At 43.0% G+C, this 15,506-nt stretch overlaps 2 protein-coding genes across 2 annotated transcripts in view; one reads left to right on the top strand and one right to left on the bottom strand.

Annotated features, from left to right (window-relative positions):
• Window positions 1-3,414: 3,414 nt before the first annotated feature.
• LOC135530901 (dexamethasone-induced protein homolog) lies at window positions 3,415-9,110 on the bottom strand. Its single transcript, XM_064959071.1, has 2 exons — window positions 8,164-9,110; window positions 3,415-6,315 (listed from the first exon to the last, which is right to left on the bottom strand). Exon 1 carries the CDS (start codon window positions 8,600-8,602, stop codon window positions 8,333-8,335), a length of 270 nt encoding a protein of 89 aa, XP_064815143.1. The 5' UTR covers window positions 8,603-9,110; the 3' UTR covers window positions 3,415-6,315; window positions 8,164-8,332.
• Window positions 9,111-9,498: 388 nt separating this feature from the next.
• The window catches only part of LOC135530900 (protein CLEC16A-like), a gene marked incomplete at its 3' end in the record, with an annotated part of 94,344 nt that continues 88,336 nt past the window's right edge, over window positions 9,499-15,506 (top strand). The window contains 3 exon segments of the mRNA XM_064959070.1: window positions 9,499-9,754; window positions 11,842-11,970; window positions 14,100-14,233. Coding sequence (XP_064815142.1) covers window positions 9,681-9,754; window positions 11,842-11,970; window positions 14,100-14,233 — 337 coding nt within the window.

The following is a 15,506-nucleotide window of genomic DNA, read 5'->3' as shown; positions in this document are numbered from 1 at the left end:
TACTGGGGGAGGCTAGTAACAGTGACTATAGTTCAGGGTACTGGGGGAGGCTAGTAACAGTGACTATAGTTCAGGGCAGGGTACTGGGGGGAGACTAGTAACAGTGACTATAGTTCAGGGCAGGGTACTGGGGGGAGGCTAGTAACAGTGACTATAGTTCATGGTACTGGGGGAGGCTAGTAACAGTGACTATAGTTCAGGGCAGGGTACTGGGGGGAGACTAGTAACAGTGACTATAGTTCAGGGTACTGGGGGAGGCTAGTAACAGTGACTATAGTTCAGGGTAATGGGGGAGGCTAGTAACAGTGACTATAGTTCAGGGTACTGGGGGAGGCTAGTAACAGTGACTATAGTTCAGGGTACTGGGGGGAGGCTAGTAACAGTGACTATAGTTCAGGGTACTGGGGGGAGGCTAGTAACAGTGACTATAGTTCAGGGTGCTGGGGGGAGACTAGTAACAGTGACTATAGTTCAGGGTACTGGGGGGAGGCTAGTAACAGTGACTATAGTTCAGGGTACTGGGGGGAGGCTAGTAACAGTGACTATAGTTCAGGATACTGGGGAGGCTAGAAACAGTGACTATAGTTCAGGGTACTGGGGGAGGCTAGTAACAGTGACTATAGTTCAGGGTGCTGGGGGGAGGCTAGTAACAGTGACTATAGTTCAGGGTACTGGGTGAGACTAGTAACAGTGACTATAGTTCAGGGTACTGGGGGAGGCTAGTAACAGTGACTATAGTTCAGGGTACTGGGGGGAGGCTAGTTACAGTGACTATAGTTCAGGGTACTGGGGGAGACTAGTAACAGTGACTATAGTTCAGGGTACTGGGGGGAGACTAGTAACAGTGACTATAGTTCAGGGTACTGGGGGAGGCTAGTAACAGTGACTATAGTTCAGGGTACTGGGGGAGGCTAGTAACAGTGACTATAGTTCAGGGTACTGGGGGAGGCTAGTTACAGTGACTATAGTTCAGGGTACTGGGGAGACTAGTAACAGTGACTATAGTTCAGGGTACTGGGGGAGACTAGTAACAGTGACTATAGTTCAGGGTACTGGGGGAGGCTAGTAACAGTGACTATAGTTCAGGGTACTGGGGGGAGACTAGTAACAGTGACTATAGTTCAGGGTACTGGGGGAGGCTAGTAACAGTGACTATAGTTCAGGGTACTGGGGGAGGCTAGTAACAGTGACTATAGTTCAGGGTACTGGGGAGGCTAGTAACAGTGACTATAGTTCAGGGCAGGGTACTGGGGGGAGACTAGTAACAGTGACTATAGTTCAGGGTACTGGGTGGAGACTAGTAACAGTGACTATAGTTCAGGGTACTGGGGGAGGCTAGTAACAGTGACTATAGTTCAGGGTACTGGGGGGAGACTAGTAACAGTGACTATAGTTCAGGGCAGGGTACTGGGGGAGACTAGTAACAGTGACTATAGTTCAGGGTACTGGGTGGAGACTAGTAACAGTGACTATAGTTCAGGGTACTGGGGGAGGCTAGTAACAGTGACTATAGTTCAGGGTACTGGGGGGGACTAGTAACAGTGACTATAGTTCAGGGTACTGAGGGAGGCTAGTAACAGTGACTATAGTTCAGGGTACTGGGGGAGACTAGTAACAGTGACTATAGTTCAGGGTACTGGGGGAGGCTAGTAACAGTGACTATAGTTCAGGGTACTGGGGGGAGACTAGTAACAGTGACTATAGTTCAGGGTACTGGGGGAAACTAGTAACAGTGACAATAGTTCAGGGTACTGGGGGGATAGTAACAGTGACTATAGTTCAGGGTACTGGGGGAGACTAGTAACAGTGACTATAGTTCAGGGTACTGGGGGAGACTAGTAACAGTGACTATAGTTCAGGGTACTGGGGGAGGCTAGTAACAGTGACTATAGTTCAGGGTACTGGGGGAGGCTAGTAACAGTGACTATAGTTCAGGGTACTGGGGGAGGCTAGTAACAGTGACTATAGTTCAGGGTACTGGGGGAGGCTAGTAACAGTGACTCTAGTTCAGGGTACTGGGGGAGGCTAGTAACAGTGACTATAGTTCAGGGTACTGGGGAGGCTAGTAACAGTGACTATAGTTCAGGGTACTGGGGGAGGCTAGTAACAGTGACTATAGTTCAGGGTACTGGGGGAGGCTAGTAACAGTGACTATAGTTCAGGGTACTGGGTACTGGGGGGAGACTAGTAACAGTGACTATAGTTCAGGGCAGGGTACTGGGGGGAGGCTAGTAACAGTGACTATAGTTCAGGGTACTGGGGGAGGCTAGTAACAGTGACTATAGTTCAGGGTACTGGGGGGAGGCTAGTAACAGTGACTATAGTTCAGGGTACTGGGGGAGACTAGTAACAGTGACTATAGTTCAGGGTACTGGGGGAGACTAGTAACAGTGACTATAGTTCAGGGTACTGGGGGGAGGCTAGTAACAGTGACTATAGTTCAGGGTACTGGGGGGTGGCAGGCAAGTCGTGACTATTTAACAGTCTGATGGCCTTGATATAGAAGCTGTTTCTCAGTCCCAGTCTCAAAGTCCCAGCTTTGATGCACCTGTGCTGTCTCTGCCTTTTAGATTTTAGCAGGGTGAACAGGCTGTGGTTGGGGGGGGGCTGAGGTCATTGAAGACCTTCTAGATGGTAGCTGGGGGAACAGGCTGTGGTTGGGGGGGGGGCTGAGGTCATTGAAGAATTTCTAGATGGTAGCAGGGTGAACAGGCTGGGGCACGGGGGGGGGGCTGAGGTCATTGAAGACCTTTTAGATGGCAGCAGGGTGAACAGGCTGTGGTTGGGGGGCTGAGGTCATTGAAGACCTTTTAGATGGCAGCAGGGTGAACAGGCTGTGGTTGGGGGGGCTGAGGTCATTGAAGACCTTCTAGATGGTAGCAGGGTGAACAGGCTGTCCTTGATGATCTTCCCTGCCAGGGTTACTCGAGAACTATTTGAAAAGGTCCGGATGGATCATGTAATTTATCGCCGTGGTAACAAACCTCCACCTCCCCAGCCACTGCATTCCCAAACTTGCCACACCCCTCTTGTTGGCGGAGAGAAAATCGTGCAGTTTTAAAATGTGCAATTGTATCCATTCTGTATGGGGCAGATTTTTTGGGGGGCGGGGTGTTTTAAAGCTCATTTCCCACAATTCTACACATTCTTCCATGTCTTATGTGTGTTTATGTGATATAAGGGCCGAAGCCTGACTTAAGTAAAAAAGGAAGGAGGAGACCCTCGGTCCGTATTGACCCCATTCTGGGACCGGATCTGGTCTGTAGTCCGCCAGTTGAGTATCATGGGGGGGGGGTTCTTGGCCATGGAATACAGGAGACCTACAGCTGTACATAGGACATCACTAGAAAGAGGTCTTCCTCAACTTGTTAATTGAAAACGATTTAGAAAAAAAGGTTGACAGAAATTCATGTTCATCCACTCATCGATGGTTTATTAAATATGCATTGGAATATGAACCACTGTATGAACGCTTATAGCTTCTTATAACACGTCATAGCTCCTTATAACACGTCATAGCTCCTTATAACACGTTATAACACATCATAGCTCCTTATAACACATTAAAACACATCATAGCTCCTTATAACACGTTATAACACATCATAACTCCTTATAACACATCATAGCTCCTTATAACACGTTATAACACATCATAGCTCCTTATAACACGTTATAACACATCATAGTTCCTTATTACACGTCATAGCTCCTTATAACACATCATAGCTCCTTATAACATGTTATAAAACGTCATAGCTCCTTAGAACACATCATAGCTTCTTATAACACATCATAGTTCCTTATAACACGTCATAGCTCCTTAGAACACATCATAGCTTCTTATAACACATCATAGTTCCTTATAACACATCATAGCTTCTTATAACACATCATAGCTTCTTATAACACACCATAGCTCCTTATAACATGTCATGTGAAGGCTGGGGTGGGATGTCTTCATGATGATGATGAAGAGGATGTGAAGGCTGGTGCTGGGGTGGGATGTCTTCATGATGATGATGAAGAGGATGTGAAGGCTGGGGGGATGTCAATGATGATGATGAAGAGGATGTGAAGGCTGGTGCTCGGGGGGTGTCTTCATGATGATGATGAAGAGGATGTGAAGGCTGGGGTGGGGGGGTGTCTTCATGATGACGATGAAGAGGGGTGTAAGATGTCCTCCTCACCTCTCTACTGTCAGCTGCACTGCTGAAACATTTTGGTTTAAAATGGCTGCTGTGGTGGTGGGGTGTTACTGCTATCTACAGGTGGTGGTGTGGGGGGGTGTTACTGCTATCTACAGGTGGTTGGGGTGGGGGGGGGTGTTACTACTATCTACAGGTGGTTGGGGGGGTGTTACTGCTATCTACAGGTGGATGGGGTGGGGGGAGGGGTATGGCATTAGAGCCTTCTATTGCTGTAAAGGCCCCTGAATGTGCCCCCCCCCCCCCAGGTGGGTGTTACTGCCATCTACAGGTGGTTGGGGGGGGGTATGGCATTAGAGCCTTCTATTGCTGTAAAGGCCCCTGAATGTGCCCCCCCCAGGTGGGTGTTACAGCTATCTACAGGTGGTTGGGGTGGGGGTGGGTATGGCGTCAGAGCCTCCTATTGCCGTAAAGGGCCCAGGATGTCCCCCCCCACCCCCCAGGTGGGTGTTACTGCTATCTACAGGTGGATGGGGTGAGACCCCCCCACCCCCCCCCATTATAATACACAGCCGACAGAGCAGAGGAACAACACTGCATTATAAACTAATCCCTTATGAGCCGTTATAGCGTAGAGGTTGATTGACATTAGCAGTAAAGTCACCAGGTACTTCAGCCATCCAGCCCAATGCACGCTGGGAGTTGTTCTCCGGGGGGGGGGGAGCCTAGCAGGGAAGCAGCCTGGTCTGTGGTGGGTTATTGATCAGGACCAAGCTGATACAGTATTATTGATTATTGATTGGCAGACACCAGAGACGACATGAACATAGACCTCACCCCTTTGAGAGAGTCAGAGTCAGAGCAGGGCAAGGTGAAGCTGCCTCTAGAGTCTACAGGCACCGATCTAAAGGTCACTTCCTGCCCCCCCCTTGGTGGATGGCACACTGATCCAAGATCGGTACTAAACAAGAGTCACCTGTGTTTGTTCACACCCGTCACAGTGGCCAAGATGAACGAAGAGAGACGAGACAGGTAGGAGGAGGACCGGACCACAATCTGTCAAATGTCTTTCATACCACACATCTCTTAATAACACAACAAACACTTCTCCAGGCCACACACCCTGAGGGGTACGATACAACAGCAGGATCAACCAGCTAAGCCAGATAACTCTGATAAACAACCAGAAATAACTGCTGGTTTCCTGGTTGTTTAAAACAGTCTTTAAAAAAACATTTGATAACATTCCCAGAAGTGTAGAAGAACCTGAAGCAGGTTGACTGATCCAAGGTCAGTTCTCTAGGGTCAGAGTTAGTGTAACGTTGTCCCCAGTTGGACAGTTCTGCTTGTTGATTGGCCAGTTAGACAGTCCTGCTTGTTGATTGGCCAGTTCTGCTTGTTGATTGGCCAGTTAGACAGGTCTGCTTGTTGATCGGCCAGTTAGACAGTTCTGCTTGTTGATTGGCCAGTTAGACAGTTCTGCTTGTTGATTGGCCAGTTAGACAGTTCTGCTTGTTGATTGGCCAGTTAGACAGGTCTGCTTGTTAATTGGCCAGTCACAGTTCTGCTTGTTGATTAGCCAGTTCTGCTTGTTGATTGGCCAGTGAGACAGTTCTGCTTGTTGATTAGCCAGTCACAGTCCTGCTTGTTGATTGGCCAGTTAGACAGTCCTGCTTGTTGATTGGCCAGTCACAGTCCTGCTTGTTGATTGGCCAGTCACAGTCCTGCTTGTTGATTGGCCAGTCACAGTCCTGCTTGTTGATAGGCCAGTTAGACAGGTCTGCTTGTTGATTGGCCAGTTGGACAGTCCTGCTTGTTGATTGACCACAGTTATACAGGTCTGCTTGTTGATTGGCCACAGTTAGACAGGTCTGCTTGTTGATTGGCCACAGTTAGACAGGTCTGCTTGTTGATTGGCCAGTTAGACAGTTCTGGTAGTTGATTGGCCAGTTAGACAGTTCTGCTTGTTGATTGGACACAGTTTGACAGTTCTGCTTGTTGATTGGACACAGTTTGACAGTTCTGCTTGTTGATTGGCCACAGTTAGACAGGTCTGCTTGTTGATTGGCCAGTTAAGACAGTTTTGACAGGTAACTCTGCTGTGAATTGTCCTGTCTGTCTGTTGGTTCTGACTCTCTCCAGATATCTGGTCTTGAGCCTTGACAACCTGTGGAGAAGACAAGGGGCCACATGTTAGAGATGGACAGGAATAGCCTGTATTTACTATAGGACTGTAGGTTAAAGTATGTGTTACTGTATTTACTATAGGACTGTAGGTTAGGGTATGTGTTACTGTATTTACTATAGGACTGTAGGTTAGGGTATGTGTTACTGTATTTACTATAGGACTGTAGGTTAAAGTATGTGTTACTGTATTTACTATAGGACTGTAGGTTAAGTTATGTGTTACTGTATTTACTATAGGACTGTAGGTTAGGGTATGTGTTACTGTATTTACTATAGGACTGTAGGTTAAGGTATGTGTTACTGTATTTACTATAGGACTGTAGGTTAGGGTATGTGTTACTGTATTTACTATAGGACTGTAGGTTAAAGTATGTGTTACTGTATTTACTATAGGACTGTAGGTTAGGGTATGTGTTACTGTATTTACTATAGGACTGTGGGTTAAAGTATGTGTTACTGTATTTACTATAGGACTATAGGTTAAAGTATGTGTTACAGTATTTACTATAGGACTGTAGGTTAAGGTATGTGTTACTGTATTTACTATAGGACTGTAGGTTAAAGTATGTGTTACTGTATTTACTATAGGACTGTAGGTTAGGGTATGTGTTACTGTATTTACTATAGGACTGTGGGTTAAAGTATGTGTTACTGTATTTACTATAGGACTGTAGGTTAAAGTATGTGTTACTGTATTTACTATAGGACTGTAGGTTAAGGTATGTGTTACTGTATTTACTATAGGACTGTAGGTTAAAGTATGTGTTACAGTATTTACTATAGGACTGTAGGTTAAGGTATGTGTTACTGTATTTACTATAGGACTGTAGGTTAGGGTATGTGTTACTGTATTTACTATAGGACTGTAGGTTAAAGTATGTGTTACTGTATTTACTATAGGACTGTAGGTTAGGGTATGTGTTACTGTATTTACTATAGGACTGTAGGTTAAGGTATGTGTTACTGTATTTACTATAGGACTGTAGGTTAAAGTATGTGTTACTGTATTTACTATAGGACTGTAGGTTAAAGTATGTGTTAATGTATTTACTATAGGACTGTAGGTTAAAGTATGTGTTACTGTATTTACTATAGGACTGTAGGTTAGGGTATGTGTTACTGTATTTACTATAGGACTGTAGGTTAAAGTATGTGTTACTGTATTTACTATAGGACTGTAGGTTAAAGTATGTGTTAATGTATTTACTATAGGACTGTAGGTTAAAGTATGTGTTACTGTATTTACTATAGGACTGTAGGTTAAAGTATGTGTTAATGTATTTACTATAGGACTGTAGGTTAAAGTATGTGTTAATGTATTTACTATACATTGTAGGTCCTACAACATAGAGGATAGTCAGGGATGTTACAGGGTTGAGATGAGGGCCCAACCCAATTCAAACCAAATCCTGGCATCACCCCCATTCTGGCATCACCCACACCCCTGCGATCACCCCCATTCTGGCATCACCCCCACCTCTGGCATCACCCCCATTCTGGCATCTCCCCCATTCTGGCATCACCCCCATTCTGGCATCACCAACACCCCTGGCATCACCCCCATTCTGGCATCACCCACACTTCTGGCATCACCCCACTTCTGGCATCACCCCCATTCTGGCATCACCCACACTCCTGGCATCACCCCCACCCCCCTGGCATCACCCACCCCCATTCTGGCATCACCCACCCCCATTCTGGCATCACCCCCACCACTGGCATCACCCCCATTCTGGCATCACCCCCATTCTGGCATCACCCCCACCCCTGGCATCACTGCAGCAGCAAACTGTCATCCTATCACCATTATCATTCTATCCCTCCTTACTTTTTCATCCTGCAGCCAATGTTGTTCCAAGCCAAGACAAATATCCTCCTCCTTGAGTTCCCAGTGTCAGTCTCTCCCAACATCATCATCATCATCATCATCATCATCATCATCATCATCACAGGCCGGTAGGAGTCCAGTTCACCCCTGCGGAGCATACCGCCCCAGCTCACTCCAGGTACCTCTCGAAAACATCGAGTTCTGTGTCCGTGTCGTAAGGGACAGAGGCCGGGTCAGATAATACCCCTAGGTCCACCAGCGCCTGGTCCATATCTTCCGGTAGAAACACTATCCCCACATTCAGGACAATGTATTCCATTAGAAAGGCATAGTAGAGGATCAAAACGTTCACAAAAAACAGGCCCAGATAAAACATACAGGGAAGTTCGTTGAGGAGCGATTCCAACGAATCTAGTCGAGCATAAGTTTTGAGTGTCATAGAAAACTAATCCGGGAAAGTTTAGCTCAGCTCGTTATGTTGACAAGGAGCAGGACAAGGACAGTGTCACTGCTCTGAGACCAGCAGTAACATGGACAGTGTATTTGGAGTGTCCATTTCAGGGAAGACAGCAAGGATTTGTCCTGAAATGCCAGCTTTTGCAATAGCACAGCTATCAAGCGATAGACATTAGTTAGGAGGTACACGAAATAACCTATAACAAACAAAAGAAAGCCCGTTCAGCTCGACACCGCTAGTTCATGTAAACACAGTGTTAACTCGATGCATTCTTGATATTCTCTGAGAAGGTCGAAGGGAAAAAAACTGTTGCGTTATTTGCAACATGCCTGCCCTGGTTAGCTATTACCGGCCAACGACTATAGCGTTTTAATTATTATACAGGAATATGTTCTATCGATGGAAATACATTCGATAATCCAGACCTCCCGTTACATTTTCATGTCAACATTTCCGCTTACTGCATCAAAACAGTCCGACCTTACGGTCAAAACAGTACAGATACGTCTATATAGCTTAAGCATTTGATTGGTTCATTATAGAATACCGTCCTGTGAATGGTCAACTGAGACATCGATCACATTGATCCCGCCTTTTCATCGGTTTTGACCCATGTTCGCTTTTTGCGTCGATGGCTCCTCGCATTGGTATTTGATTGGCTGCTGTGTTCATCGTTGTAGGATGAAGACCAATCAACGTCCCCGAAATGTTGAAAAAAAAAACAGTTCGATTTTTTTCCCCCAAAATACTTTTTGGGATTTGTAGTGTTTTGTAACTGTCATTTTAATGAAATTGTGTTACCGGAACACAACAAATAAACTTCATGTCCCAACATCCCCGGCACTAAACCAGTTACGTAACGCGTTATTCCTCACGAGCTACGTTCGGGTATGTCCCCTTCTCGCTTCGTTAGCCAGAGCTATTTGGTTAGCTAGATATTTTGTTAGCTATATATATATATATATTGGATACCTTGTACGGGATATATGGACGTGATGGGATTGATATAACAGGCAAAAAAACCTAAGCTAGCATCAACATCTTTTTTAAAAGTGCAACTATGTTCGGTCGGTCACGGAGTTGGGGAGGAGGACAGGGGAAAACAAAAAATATTCATTCCCTGGACCATCTCAAGTAAGTAACTAGCATAATTGCTAAGGTTACCCTGCGGGGGTGTATTCATTACGCTCGTTCTGTTACAAACCGTTACTTAAACGGTAGCAACATTAAAGGAACGGGGAGGAACCTACCTGAATTTGTCCAATTTAAATGATAAGTTTCTGTTACAAAACGTTTGGTCGAATTAGCCAGCTAACCCGATAGTTTACTAAGCTAACGTTAACATGGTTAGCATACCTAGCTAATCCACCTACCTTGTACTGTAAAACCAAATGCGTTAGTTATCTAACGTTACTGTTGTTTCCTTGTCACAACTATGTGAACAATGTCAGATGTATATGACTGCTACGAAACGTTAGCTAGCTAGCTAACTACATGATGGGTGTCATTACTTGATACCAGCTAGATATACTAACGTTAGCTAGCTACATGATGGGTGTCAGTACTTGATAACAGCTAGATATACTAACGTTAGCTAGCTACATGATGGGTGTCAGTACTTGATAACAGCTAGATATACTAACGTTAGCTAGCTAGCTACATGATGGGTGTCAGTACTTGATAACAACTAGAGCCACTAACATTAGCTAGCTACATGATGGGTGTCATTACTTGATACCAACTAGAGCCACTAACATTAGCTAGCTACATGATGGGTGTCATTACTTGATGACAACTAGATATACTTACTACATGATGGGTGTCATTACTTGATAACAACTAGAGCCACTAACATTAGCTAGCTACATGAATGGTGTCATTACTTAGCTAACATTAGTATATCTAGCTGTTATCAAGTAATGACACCCATCATGTAGTTAGCTAATGTTAGTATATCTAGTTGTCATCAAGTAATGACACCCATCATGTAGCTAGCTAATGTTAGTGGCTCTAGTTGGTATCAAGTAATGACACCCATCGTGTAGCTAGCTAGCTAATGTTAGTATATCTAGTTGGTATTAAGTAATGACACCCATCATGTAGCTAGCTAGCTAATGTTAGTATATCTAGTGGGTGTCATTACTTAGCTAACATTAGTATATCTAGCTGTTATCAAGTACTGACACCCATCATGTAGCTAGCTAATGTTAGTATATCTAGTTGTCATCAAGTAATGACACCCATCATGTAGCTAGCTAATGTTAGTGGCTCTAGTTGGTATCAAGTAATGACACCCATCGTGTAGCTAGCTAGCTAATGTTAGTATATCTAGTTGGTATTAAGTAATGACACCCATCATGTAGTAAGTATATCTAGTTGTCATCAAGTAATGACACCCATCATGTAGCTAGCTAATGTTAGTATATCTAGCTGTTATCAACTACATGATGGGTGTACATGACTACATGACTTGATGACAGCTAGATATACTAACGTTAGCTAGCTAACTACATGATGGGTGCCATTATTTGATAACAGCTAGATATACTAACTACATGATGGGTGCCATTACTTGATAACAGCTAGATATACTAACGCTAGCTAACTACATGATGGGTGTCATTACTTGATAACAGCTAGATATACTAACTACATGATGGGTGTCATTACGTGTTAACAGCTAGCTATACTAACAACATGATGCGTGTCATTACTTGATTACAGCTAGCTATACTACCTACATGATGGGTCTCATTACTTGATGACAGCTAGATATACTAACTACATGATGGGTGTCATTACTTGATAACAGCTAGATATACTAACGTTAGCTAGCTAGCTACATGATGGGTGTCATTACTTGATAACAGCTAGATATGCTAACGTTAGCTAGCCACATGCTGGGTGTCATTACTTGATAACAGCTAGATATACTAACGTTAGCTAGCTAGCCACATGATGGGTGTCATTACTTGATAACAGCTAGATATACTAACGTTAGTTTGAGTCCATACCATCCCCCGTCTAAGTGACGGTAAGCTAGTCATATTCTGTCGTCCGCGTCCGGAGTGGGTGTGCCAGTTCAAATTGACAGTGCGGTATAGCCACCAGACGTTTTACTGAAAAACAAAGTGTTTTCTACCATTGTCCATATCCTCTCATCCCTTCCTTTCCTCTTCTCCCTCCTCTTCTCTCCCTCCCTCCTTCTCTCCTCCCTCTAGGTATATGTACCATGTCCTGACTAAGAACACCACGGTAACCGACAGCAACAGGAACTTGCTGGTGGAGACCATTCGCTCCATCACTGAGATACTCATCTGGGGAGACCAGAACGACAGCTCCGTCTTTGAGTAAGACTTTAACCACGACTCTATTTTATTCTACTCTATTCTGTTCTACTCCTCTATTCCTATCTATTGTACTATACTCTACTCTATTAAACACTGTTCTATTGTACTGTACTCTACTTTATTCTACTCTATTCCTATCTTTTGTACTGTACTCTACTTTATTCTAATCTATTCCTATCTATTGTACTGTACTCTACTTTATTCTACTCTATTCCTATCTATTGTACTGTACTCTACTTTATTCTACTCTATTCCTATCTATTGTACTGTACTCTACTTTATTCTACTCTATTCCTATCTATTGTACTGTACTCTACTTTATTCTACTCTATTCCTATCTATTGTACTGTACTCTATTTTATTCTACTCTATTCTGTTCTACTCCTCTATTCCTATCTATTGTACTATACTCTACTCTATTAAACACTGTTCTATTGTACTGTACTAAACTTTATTCTACTCTATTCTGTTCTACTCCTCTATTCCTATCTATTGTACTATACTCTACTTTATTCTACTCTATTCCTCTCTATTGTACTATACTCTACTCTATTAAACACTTTTCTATTCCTCTATTGTACTGTACTCTATTCTACTCTATTCTGTTCTACTCCTCTATTCCTATCTATTGTACTACACTCTACTCTATTAAACACTGTTCTATTGTACTGTACTCCACTTTATTCTACTCTATTCCTCTATTGTACTGTACTCTACTTTATTCTACTCTATTCCTATCTATTGTACTATACTCTACTTTATCCTGCTTTATTCTGCTCTATTCTTTGTTCTATTCTGTTCTACTCTACTCTATTCCTCTCTATTGTACTATACTCTACTTAATTCGACTCTATTCTACACAATACTCTACTCTATCCCTCTCTATACTCCACTCTATTCCTCTCTATTGTACTATACTCTACTTAATTTTACTTTACTTTATTCTACTCGATACTCTATTCCTCTCTATTGTACCATACTCTACTTAATTCTACTCTACTTTATTCGACTCTATATTCTACTCTATTCCTCTCTATTGTACCATACTCCACTTAATTCTACTCTACTTTATTCTACTCTATATTCTACTCTATTCCTCTCTATTGTAACATACTCTACTTAATTCTACTCTACTTTATTCTACTCTATTCCTCTCTATTGTACTATACTCTACTTAATTCTACTCTACTTTATTCTACTCTATACTCTATTCCTCTCTATTGTACTATACTCTACTTAATTTTACTCTACTTTATTCTACTCTATACTCTATTCCTCTCTATTGTAGCATACTCTACTTAATTCTACTCTAATTGATTCTACTCAATATTCTACTCTATTCCTCTCTATTGTACCATCCTCTACTTAATTCTACTCTACTTTATTCTACTCTATTCCTCTCTATTGTACCATCCTCTACTTAATTATATTCTACTTTATTATACTCTATTTTCTACTCTATTCCTCTCTATTGTACCACACTCTACTTGATTCTACTCTATATTCTACTCTATTCCTCTCTATTGTACTATACTCTACTTAATTCTACTCTCCTTTATTCTACTCTATTCTACTCCATTCCTCTCTATTGTACCACACTCTACTTAATTCTACTCTACTTTATTCTACTCGTCTCTATTGTACCATACTCTACTTTATTCTACTCTATATTCTACTCCATTCCTCTCTATTGTACCACACTCTACTTAATTCTACTCTACTTTATTCTACTCTATTCGTCTCTATTGTACCATACTCTACTTTATTCTACTCTATATTCTACTCTATTCCTCTCTATTGTACCATACTCTACTTAATTCTACTCTAATTTATTCTACTCTATATTCTACTCTATTCGTCTCTATTGTACCATACTCTACTTAATTCTACTTTACTTTATTCTACTCTTCGTCTATTGTACCATACTCTACTTAATTCTACTCTATTCCTCTCTATTGTACCATACTCTACTTAATTCTACTCTAATTTATTCTACTCTATTCATCTCTATTGTACCATACTCTACTTAATTCTACTCTACTTAATTTTACTCTATTCCTTTCTATTGTACCATACTCTACTTAATTCTACTCTACTTTATTCTACTCTGTACTCTTCTCTGTTCTCAGCTTCTTCCTGGAGAAGAATATGTTTGCGTTCTTCCTGAATATCCTTCGCCAGAAGTCCGGTCGCTACGTCTGTGTCCAGCTACTTCAGACGCTCAACATCCTGTTTGAAAATATCAGCCACGAGACGTCGCTCTGTGAGTACACACACACACACACACACACTGCCCACCTGTAGTTTAGATGCCCCAGAGTTTTAATCAGCCTGAATAAGATATTTCAGTTGTATAACTGTGTTCTCCTCATCTCTCCTCCTCTAGATTACCTGCTGTCCAACAACCACCTCAACTCCATCATGTAACTGTGTTCTCCTCCTCTAGATTACCTGCTGTCCAACAACCACCTCAACTCCATCATGTAACTGTGTTCTCCTCATCTCTCCTCCTCTAGATTACCTGCTGTCCAACAACCACGTCAACTCCATCATGTAACTGTGTTCTCCTCCTCTCTCCTCCTCTAGATTACCTGCTGTCCAACAACCACCTCAACTCCATCATTTAACTGTGTTCTCCTCATCTCTCCTCCTCTAGATTACCTGCTGTCCAACAACCACGTCAACTCCATTATATAACTGTGTTCTCCTCTTCTAGATTACCTGCTGTCCAACAACCACGTCAACTCCATCATGTAACTGTGTTCTCCTCCTCTAGATTACCTGCTGTCCAACAACCACCTCAACTCCATCATATAACTGTGTTCTTCTCATCTCTCCTCCTCTAGATTACCTGCTGTCCAACAACCACGTCAACTCCATCATGTAACTGTGTTCTCCTCCTCTAGATTACCTCCTGTCCAACAACCACGTCAACTCCATCATGTAACTGTGTTCTCCTCCTCTAGATTACCTGCTGTCCAACAACCACCTCAACTCCATCATATAACTGTGTTCTCCTCCTCTAGATTACCTGCTGTCCAACAACCACCTCAACTCCATCATGTAACTGTGTTCTCCTCCTCTAGATTACCTGCTGTCCAACAACCACGTCAACTCCATCATGTAACTGTGTTCTCCTCATCTCTCCTCCTCTAGATTACCTGCTGTCCAACAACCACCTCAACTCCATCATGTAACTCATCTCTCCTCCTCTAGATTACCTGCTGTCCAACAACCACGTCAACTCCATCATGTAACTGTGTTCTCCTCCTCTAGATTACCTGCTGTCCAACAACCACGTCAACTCCATCATGTAACTGTGTTCTCCTCATCTCTTCCTCTAGATTACCTGCTGTCCAACAACCACCTCAACTCCATCATGTAACTCATCTCTCCTCCTCTAGATTACCTGCTGTCCAACAACCACCTCAACTCCATCATGTAACTGTGTTCTCCTCCTCTAGATTACCTGCTGTCCAACAACCACGTCAACTCCATCATGTAACTGTGTTCTCCTCCTCTCTCCTCCTCTAGAT

This window comes from Oncorhynchus masou, unplaced genomic scaffold (genome assembly GCF_036934945.1).
Source record: "Oncorhynchus masou masou isolate Uvic2021 unplaced genomic scaffold, UVic_Omas_1.1 unplaced_scaffold_1454, whole genome shotgun sequence".
Lineage (NCBI taxonomy): Eukaryota > Metazoa > Chordata > Actinopteri > Salmoniformes > Salmonidae > Oncorhynchus > Oncorhynchus masou.
This window is presented reverse-complemented; position numbering and strand designations above follow the sequence as displayed.